We start from the raw sequence: 10,408 nt of genomic DNA on the forward strand, positions 1-10,408 counted from the left end.
ACAAGAAAATTCTCAGAATGTCTAGTGTGCAACAAAAAACTACAAAACACACAATGATAAAGGAAAGTACTGCCTATTAATGCAGGAAAAAAAGATTTTGCAAGAAAACTCCCCAAGGTAGCACATACGTTGCAACAACTAATCAAAGACTTTAAATCAACTGTCTTAAATATGTTCCATGAGCTAAAAGGAATACATATACAAAGAACTAAAGGAAATTAGGAAAATACTATATGAACAAAATAAAAAGTTTTAAAAAGGAACTGTACTTTGTATTGCAAATTACATTAACTGAAATAAAGAACTTGTTAGATGAACTCAACGGCATATTTGACGAGGGAGAAGAAAGGATCAGCAAAATTGAAGACAAGACTATTGAAATTATCCAGTGTGAGAAGGGCAGATACATACTACACCATGGATGAAGCTTGACTTCATGTTGAGTGAAATAAGTCGGACACAAAAGGACAATTATTTATGATTTCTCTTATATGAGATACCTAGAATCAGCAATTCATAGAGACAGAAAGCAGAGCAGTAGTGACCAAAGGTTATAGGAGGGGAATGGGGAGTTACTGCTAAATGAGTATGAATTTTGATTTAGGATGATGAAGAGTCTGGAAACAGATTGTGGTAAGAGTTATACAATTTTGTCAATGTTCTTCATGTCCAAGAATTGTCTACTTAAAATGGTTAAATGGGGAAACGGACTTTGGCCCAGTGGTTAGGGCGTCCGTCTACCATATGGGAGGTCCGCGGTTCAAACCCTGGGCCTCCTTGACCCGTGTGGAGCTGGCCATGCGCAGTGCTGATGTGCGCAAGGAGTGCCGTGCCACGCAAGGGTGTCCCCCGCGTGGGGGAGCCCCATGCGCAAGGAGTGCGCCCGTGAGGAAAGCCGCCCAGCGTGAAAAGAAAGAGCAGCCTGCCCAGGAATGGCGCCGCCCACACTTCCCGTGCCGCTGACGACAACAGAAGTGGACAAAGAAACAAGACGCAGCAAATAGACACCAAGAACAGACAACCAGGGGAGGGGGGGAAATTAAATAAATAAATAAATCTTTAAAATAAAATAAAATAAAATAAAATGGTTAAATGATTTTTGTTATGTATATTTTACCACAACTAAAAATAAATCAATTTTAAAAATTTAGAAAAAAAAAAAAAGTATTTGAAGAAATAATGGTCCCAAACTTCGCAAACCCAATGAATATACACACCCCCGAATGTTCAATGAACTCCAGGTAGGACAGACTCTAAGAGATCAACAGCAAGATTTATTATAGCAAAATTGTCAAAATTCTACAACAAATAGGACTTTGAGACACTTTTTTCTTGGGCCCCTCTTCTTTTCCCTTTCACTCCTTTTCCTTGTGATGCGGCCCCTTTTTCAGCTCATTGGTTCTTCACAGCAGCTCCAGAGGTGCCAGTTTCTCTGCTGTATACCAGGCAATGGAGTAAGACATCTGCAAGAAACCCGTTCTGGGCAAAAGGATGGGAGTCGCCCTGGTCCTCCCATACCCCTGTTTGGGTGGGGCTGAGGGCCAAGGACAAGATGCTGCTGGAGGAAAGGAAGTGCCTTACTGTAGCTTTGTCCTTCTCAGGTGTTCTACTGAAGGGGACGGATCTGGAAGCATCTTTGCTAAATTGTGAAAAACTTGACTGTGCCTTACCAAACCTTTGGGCAGAACAAATGATCAGGTGTTGCTGTATTTGCAGCTTCCTTCAAAAGTCCTATCACTGGCTCTCCAACCAAATGGATGGCTGAAATAGAATGTGATGACACTGACACATTGAAAAGAAACAGGCACCTTCACCATGGTAAATTTGATGGAGAAGGTACAAGGCCTACAGAACCTAGCTAGCCTATCAGCTGGAGCTGGATGAGTATGCAGAAACAGAAGCCAAAGATATTAGGTGATTTGTCCAAGGACAGCTACACAGCTCATTAGTTGCAGACCCAAAAATCTGAATCATGTATGGTGAGATCACAAAAAAAGAAACATTCAGTCCTCCTCAGGGGTGGGGACAGCTAGAGTTTTGATGAAGACACATCTGCAACTCTCAACTTTTATAGGCTCTTTTCTGAATGCTTGAAGTAGTGTGCCCTCAACCATTTGCCATGAGAAAGGAAGTCGTAAAACAGAGAGAAATACTTAATATTCCTGACTTTAAAAGACCTTCTAGGACTTGTCTTTTTTACTTAAAAGCAAGAGAAGTGACCTGTCACATACAAGGGATCTCCAATAAAATTAACAGAGGATTTCTCACCAGAAACCATAGATGCCAGAAGACAGTGGGATGCCATATTTAAATTCCTTAAAGAAAAAAAAAAAAGTCAACCAAGAATTCTTTATCTAGCAAAAAGATCCTTCAAAACTGAAGGAGAAAATAAGTCATTTACGGATAAACAAAAACTGAAAGAGTTAATTACCAGAAGACCTACCCTATAAAACGTACTAAAGGGAATCCTTCAGGCTGAAATAAAAGGATACTAGATAGTAACTCAAAGCCCTAAGAAGAAATAACATTGGTAAAGGTAACTATATAGTAAATATAACATCCTGCATTATACTTTTGGTTTATAACTGCTCTCCCCTCCCCTACCTATGGCTTAGTAGGCAAATATGTAAAAAATATTTTAAATCTATGTTAATAGTCATATAATGTATAAAGATGTAATCTGAGACAATAATATAAAATGGGAAGGGCAGAAATATATAGGAGTAGAGAGTTTGTATACTGCTGAAACTAGATTGGTACTAGTAAAACTGTATTTCAAAATGAGGGAGGGATTAAGACATTCTCAGATAATCAAAAGCTGAAGGACTTTGTCATCACTAGACCAGCCCTAAAAGAAATGCTAAAGGAATTCTGCAAGTTGGCAACAAAGGACCTTAGATAACAATCATGCATACCATACAAGATTCCCATACATTGCCCCACCAACATCTTACATTGTTGTGACAAATTTGTTACAAATGATGAAAGAACACTCCTATCTATAGGCCATATATTATAATTGATATCTTTTTCCCACAAACCATCTTATTCAGCACCATTGTATTAGTATTGTATATTTGTTAAAGTTCTTGAGAGAATGTTCTCATATTTGTACAGTTAAGGTTCATTCCATCATTCGCCATGGGGTTCACTGTGTTATACAGTCGTCTGCCTTGTACAGCCCATCCAAAGTATACACTCAGGGGCTCTCAGTTTCATCATAGACTTACGCTATCATAAGCTCAGTCCATTTCAAAACATTTCCATTACTCCAATATATGGGTACTGTATAAAAATTTGCTGAAATTAATAACTATTGCCTGGATGGTCCCTAAAAGTATGAGTGTATGACAAGTATGCCAATTACGTTGCTGCCTTCCCCTTGAAGAAAAAAGACTGATTTGCCTTTACATAGGGGCTGACACATAGTAAATATTTGTCTACTAACTGACTAAAAGCTATTAGCTATCATTTATTGAGTGCTTACTATGTTCTAGGCACCATGCTAAAATGCTTTACATGCATTACCTCATTTAATCCTAAGAACAACCCTATGAGGTCTATAGATACTATTAGAGATGAGGAAAATATGGCTCTGAAGATGAAGTAACTAACCAGAGAACTAATTATATTACAGAATGAAAAACCTGAAATGCAGGAAAGAAAATGCAAAGGGCATTATAAAAAGTTAGGAACAAAGTTCTGTGAATTCAGAAGGAGGTTCACTTCTAGTTTGGAAAACAAAGTATTTGGGAAAGGTTCATGATGGCAGTAGCATTTAAACATGTGAGAACATGTGAGATTTTCATAGGAAAAGATAGTGGGGGTGGTATTGCTTTTACCATTTTTTCCAACAGAAATGCTGATATACAAAAGGCAGCAGTCTGAATGGAATGCTGGATATGTGAATAAATGGAATAAGACTTTTCTAAAGTCAATAGGAAGGCCTTGAATGATACATCTATGGTTATGATTTTATCCTGTAGGCAACAAGGAGACAATAAAGGTTCCAAGCTAAGGAGGAGAGTGAGAAGATCAGATATGTGTTATAGTAACAATGCCGAACTCTTAGTGGTAGTGGGACAGGTTATAGAACAGAGATCAGTTTGGAGAATTTCTGAAGTAATAATACCTTTAAATTTACAAAGTGTTTTTTGACATCCAGTATTTTAACAACCTTAAAAATAATACTAACCCAATTTTCACTTTGAAGAGCCTGAAAGACTCAGAAAGGCTAAAAACCATAGAATAAATACCTTTGTGGGGTTGTGCTATGAAAAAACATACACAAGGCAATTTAGGGGAGGTCTCAAGAGATAGGATCATAGAGTATCCAAGAATTGTCAATACAGAAAGGTAGAAAAGAACCATAGATGAATAAATAGGGTTTCCCGTCCTAGTGTTTGGGTCAATGACACACCATTAACTTAAGTGCAGCAGGAAGGGAGGAGAAAGGAGTGAGTTTGATGCTGTGGGGCACAGGTGGTAACTGATGGCCTAGTATATTCTCTGAAAGTAGTTGTTTCAAACTGTGGGGTGGCTGGGCAAGGCTGGAGGGAAACTAAAAGAAGAGATGGGCTCAATTACTTCCTCTGTTCCCAAGGTTAGAAAGGTTTAGTTACTTGCAGCCAAAAGCTAACTAGAAGAGGCCTTCATTATCCCATTTAAGTCCAGAGATAAAAAAAAAAAGCTCCGTAATTCAGTGGCTCAAAAATGTTATGAAGAGGTCAGATTTTTCCATCTTCTCTATCCTCAACCTCAGAACTGCCTGTCTTACTTATAAATTTTGCCTCATGATCACGAAATTGCTAATGCAATTTCAGGTAGCAAAAACAAAAAAGCAATTTCAGAGGCAGAAAAGGGTTCTTTCCTTTCCAGAGACAGAACATAGCTGTTAATAGCTCATACTTTGGATAGAATCATACTACCTCATTAAGTGGCTCCCACTTACTAGTTATGACCTTGGGCAAGCTACTGAACATCTCTGTGCTTCCAGTTTCCTCAACTATCACATAAGAATCTGAGAATTAAATGAATTATTACTATGTAAGATACTTAGAGTGCCAAACACACAGCAAGCTCTATATAAGTGTTGGCTATTATTATTGTAGTTTTCACATCTCTGTGGTTTTGAGACTCACACTTTTTTGAAACCTGGGTTAAAATAGAAGTTGGCAAATTATAAAAGCTGGTAAATCTCTTTTAAATAAAGTAGAGGGAAATGGACTTTGGCCCAGTGGTTAGGGCGTCCGTCTACCACATGGGAGGCCCGCGGTTCAAGCCCCGGGCCTCCTTGACCCGTGTGGAGCTGGCCCATGCGCAGTGCTGATGCGCGCAAGGAGTGCCGTGCCCCACAGGGGTGTCCCCCGCGTAGGGGAGCCCCACGCGCAAGGAGTGCACCCATAAGGAGAGCCGCCCAGCGCGAAGGAGGGAGCAGCCTGCCGAGGAATGGCGCCACCCACACTTCCCGTGCCGCTGACGACAACAGAAGCGGACAAAGAAACAAGACGCAGCAAAAAGACACAGAAAACAGACAACTGGGGGAGGGGAGGGGAATTAAATAAATAAAAATAAATCTTTAAAAATAAATAAATAAATAAATAAATAAAGTAGACGTCTCCAGAAGTCCCCCATTGGCCTCATATCTAATTAGCCAGAACTGCGTCATACCATGCCTAAATCAATCACTGGCCAGAGAGACAGAATTATGATGATTAGTTTAGAGTTTTAGATTAATCAAGGCTTGCCCCCTGGGGATAGGGAGTGGGGCCCAGCTTCCCCTAAGGCATGCTGCCAGATTCCCCGTTAGCAAGATGGTAGGAATGGTGACAGGACAATGAGTGTCTGCCAAGATATCCTTCAGAAGTTGTGGTCTCTGCTATGGAGAGTCAAAATAAACAAACCCCAAAGCTGCAAGCATCATTCCATATGGCTCCTAAGACAATGAAATCACCATAGCCATCTCCTAAGGCTAGTGAAGTCTGGTACAGGGAAAACAGTATAGGCTATAGCTTAGAGCTCGAGGAGAGTACACCTGAGAGGCCATGAAACACAGTGGGTTCTGGACTCAAGGGATTGTAGGGATAGGCCATGTTTGTGTCCCCAGCAACCACAGGGTCTAGATCACTAGCCTTGAACAAGTCACTCAATCTTAAAGCCTCAGTTTACTCATTTGTAAAATGGAGATAACCCAAACTACCCCAGGGTCAACATTAGAATTAAATATATTCTTACTCTGGATTCGCCCCCAAGGTATAAAGGTCAGCCAAAAAAGCCAACAGCTCCATGTTCAGAAAGACAAGGTGGAGCAGGGGAGAGGTTCTTGAGATGGAGTTGCAAAGACAAGGGAGGTTACTTAACTCTAGGCTAAAAATCCCCTTCCGGATCCTGGTCAGGTTTTGTTACTCCAATTAATTTTCATCTTGAGGCCTACCAGAAAAAGACTAATTTTACTTCACATCTTAAGTTTTCTTAGAGGCTTATGGTGCAGCAAAACAGGTAAGACTGTCACTCTTGGCTTTGCTCCTTACTACTTGTGTTATCTTCTCTGAGGTTCCAAATTTACCTCACTTAGCTTAATAAGCTAAACATTAGCTCTTTCCTTTGGAAGGAGAAGTGCTTTTCAAATTGAAGGCCAATACAAAGTCTGCAAACATAAAAGCCCCTAAGTTTTTCATTGATACATAAAGCTGCAGTTACAAACACAGGCCTAACAGGCTTACCACTCAATGGAGGATTCTAGAACCAGAGTGCTTAAGGAAAGGAACATGACTGAAGGTTGAAAAGGATGGTTTCTGACATTTACAGAGTCCTTACTAGGCTCCAAACACCATGTGTTATCTTATTTAACCCCCAAACACCCTGATAATACCATGCCATTCTAGAGATGAAGAAATGAAGGCTCAGGAAGGAAAATAACATTTATTGTAGATGGTCCTAAATGTTTTCCACATGCACTGCTGCGTCTAATATTTAAGTGACTTCTCTGGAAGAGAGCTAAGATGTGGCAGGTCAGATCACAACACCAGATCTGATTCTAAAGTCACTGCTTCACAGCTCAAGTGGATAATTTGTTTCCTCAGGGGATATTTATGATATTTTACAAGATTCAATCCCAGAGTATCATTGAGTCCCCAAGTATTGGGGTTTAGCAATTCACTCTGGGCATTCTCAGTTTCCTTTTGATTAATGATTTCAAAGAGGACCCACAAGCGAAAAACACCTTTACAACTTCGCCTAGGGTTAAAAGCTTGTTTTCTCTCCTTCTTCCGGCCCAGCCACTAGAGGGCCGGGCCATAAGGAAGAGCGGTTATAAAACTAGGGCTTTGCAGTGCGAATAAAGTGAAATAAGACATGTAAAGCAATTAGAATAGTGCCTGCATAGAGAAAAAGCTTGGCAGACTAAATCTGTATTGCTAGGGAGGAGATAGCACTGCTGACTCCAAAGACTTCATCTTCCTATTCGCCCTGAGCAGTGGCCTTGCCAGCCGGAGTACCCTGAGAAACAGCAACAGGTCGATCCTCTCCTCCTAATCACAGCCGAGCCCAGAAAGCTGAAGTCCCCGACCAGAATCTGACCAAAAGCTCTACCACAACCAGGGCTGTCACTCTGAGCTCAACCGAACCTCTCCATTTCCGCCTCGGCCAAGGGAAGTTCTCCTGGCCTTCAGCGGCTCAAGCTCTTCTCAGCTTGACTTGCCCCTAGTTACGGGCCTTGAGCTGGCTTGTCTGCCTTCCTCTCACCGAAGGACCCGATCTCGCGACATAGGTAGGATGCCCCAATTCAGGGCAGCCAATGAATCCAGTCAAGACATGCGTCTGCCAAACACACGCCCGGAGAAGGCTCTCTCAGCGTCGCCCCGGCCTGCAGCCGGGAGCCCGTCCCCCAGTCCCAATCATAGCACAGGGCGGAGGGTCGGCCTCTTTCTAGTTTGCGGGAACGCCGGAGCAAGGGCCCAGAGCTACCACGTGGATGTTCCTGGCGTGCCAAGGTGTCCTCAGAACCAGCCCCCAAAACTGCTCCTCGCGTGGGCCTTCGCCCGGCCCCAAACTGGCCTGAGACACTCCCGGCCAGGCTTCTCCGCCTTAGACCTATTTGAAGGGGTCTCAGACAGCCGCTGCAGGCCGGAGACAGGGTCTTGCCAGACCCCGTGCTCCAAGACTTTCTCAGCTCGACTTCCCAACTGCCTGGTTTCCTCACTCACCCATCGCGGATCCGCTGGCTCCGACTCCGCGGCGGCAGCGGCGGCAGCTTCAGTAGACAATATGGCGGATTTGCAGGACGGCAGCCTGAAACGGACAAACTACTTAGAATTCGATTCGGGAACGAAAAATGCTCTTGGCCCGCCGGCCTCGTTTACATAGAACGCGCTCACTTAAAGAGATCGCAGTTACTAAAGGTAAGGAAGGGATGGAATGAAAGGAATGGGTGTAGAAGACTGGAAGAGATACATACTAAAGAAAATTAGGCGTGCTCCTCCCCCAGAAACTTTTTGTCCCAGAAATTTATCTCTTCTTTCATAGTTAAAGCCTATCATAGGCCCTGAGCTGGATATATGAATAAAGAATCGTCTTAGTCTTACAAAAAAATTGAGGCCCAGAAAGGGGAAGTTACTTAAGGATATAGCATTAGAGAGATGGAAGACGTCAAGACAAATCTCAGTTTTGCCCATTACAGTTATCTCTAGTAGAGATTGCAATCTTATGGGAGATAAGAAGTAAAAAATAAAATAATTAGATCAGTACAGTACTTAATAGTTGACAGAGCAATTTCAGTCATTTCACTTATCCTTCCAGTAAGCTCCTTGAGGGAAGGGGTCAGTTTTGTGTTATTCATTATTGTATCCCAAGGAATTGGTATGTGCTTCATCATAAGTAACTCTTGAATAAACAAATGAACTAAAAGCCCTGTGAGTTACACAGAGCAAGGGATATGATTTCCCTTTTTATAGATGAGGCTCTGAGGCTCTGAGTGTTCATGTGCCTTTTGAGTCATGTAATTTATGACTCATGCATTTTAGTCCTCCCTTTTGCAAAATGACACGCTAATACCCGTCCCCCACCTCAATACCACAGCCAGGCCATGTCTTCAAACCACTGTCCCAGGAGGGAGTTCTGTCTTTTGGAAGTAGAATAAGGAGCCTGGTAGCTGATCCCTAGGGCCACTAGCAACAAATTGCCAACTCTAGTTGTGTGCCTGGACCATTAAGGGAAACAACTAAAAGGGAAAACTCTAGGACTCAGTCAGCAAAGAGAGCACCTGTCTTTGTCTTCCTACTGCCACTGCTCAAGGTTAGATTTCATCACTCTCTCCTGGTCTATTTTGCCTGTATCCTCACTGGTCTTCTGTCCCCAGGTTCTCCTACTGTCACCTACTATCTCCTTAAAAGAAGAGATCTTATTGTGTCACTCCTCTGCTTAGCAACTTCCTACTGCCTGCCCTTAGGTAATGCCCAGACATTTCAGTCTGGCACACAGGCTGACTCCTTCTCACTTCTCAGGCCACACCCCACCAGGTCAACCAGGCTCTATCCATACCACTCACTTTTCCCCAAATAGGTGATCTTACTTCTCTGGTGCCTTTGCATAGGCTGTTCCCTCTGCTTGGAATGCTATGTCCTCCCTTCCCCCCTGGACTATTGTGATGAACCACTCACTTTCTAGACCCAATTCAACTATCACCTCCTCTGAGAACTGTCTTTCCAGACAGAATCTGAGTGTCTTTTTTCTGTAATACACCAGGAAGAAATGTTTTCCTCAGTACTTAACACCCTAATTTGCTCATAAGGTATATCTGACTCTTCCAGTCATCTATGGAAGGGACAGTATCTCCCTCATCTCTGTCCCATGCCTAGCACAGTGCTGCCTCAACAGAGGCACCCAAAACTTGGTTGAGGTGTCTGTTTCCCATACACCAGTGAGCTCATGTGGATACCCTGTGCCAACAAGGGCTCCAGGAATGTGGGCTCTTCAGATGGAAGTAACTATCTCCTCTCTGTCCAGCCCCAGAACTCCGTAAATCACATCACCCAGAAGACAGGTGACCTTCCAGCTTTATGCCTCCACTCCTAGCACCTAGGCTCTGCCAGTATACCTTCCTTATCCTAGCGCCCAGGGTCTTCCCTAATTCAGTCCCTGACTTTTCCAGCATCTCCCCCACCCCACTTTCCTTATCCCATCTGTTCTAGGAACCACACATACATCAGGATGTTCAAAATCTTTGTGCTATTTTAAGTGCCCTTTCCCTCTGCTTGAAATAAATATCCCCCTCTTGTCCACCTAGGAAGTGGCTAATACAACTTACATTATCCCCTCCTCCAAGCAGCTCTCAGAGCACTAAACACTCTTTCCCTTGTGCTACTCTGTACCTTGTGTTATACCCAGCCGAGTGTAATATGACTTGCCTGCT

The 10,408-nt window shown here is 42.7% G+C and overlaps 1 protein-coding gene and 1 long non-coding RNA gene across 2 annotated transcripts in view; both read right to left on the minus strand.

Moving 5' to 3' along the window:
• KPNA6 (karyopherin subunit alpha 6) overlaps window positions 1-8,383 on the minus strand; it is a 48,294-nt gene extending 39,911 nt beyond the window's left edge. Inside the window, exon 1 of the mRNA XM_058303986.1 lies at window positions 8,205-8,383. Within this exon, the coding sequence (XP_058159969.1) occupies window positions 8,205-8,208 (4 nt within the window). The 5' untranslated portion in view covers window positions 8,209-8,383. The remainder of the gene's footprint in view (window positions 1-8,204) is intronic.
• LOC139439694 (uncharacterized) lies at window positions 1,262-8,183 on the minus strand. The gene is made up of 2 exons (XR_011649707.1): window positions 1,671-8,183; window positions 1,262-1,435 (listed from the first exon to the last, which is right to left on the minus strand). It is a non-coding gene; the product is annotated as an uncharacterized lncRNA (long non-coding RNA).
• Window positions 8,384-10,408: the final 2,025 nt, after the last annotated feature.

This window comes from Dasypus novemcinctus, chromosome 9, assembly GCF_030445035.2.
Source record: "Dasypus novemcinctus isolate mDasNov1 chromosome 9, mDasNov1.1.hap2, whole genome shotgun sequence".
In the NCBI taxonomy this organism is placed as follows: Eukaryota; Metazoa; Chordata; class Mammalia; order Cingulata; family Dasypodidae; genus Dasypus; species Dasypus novemcinctus.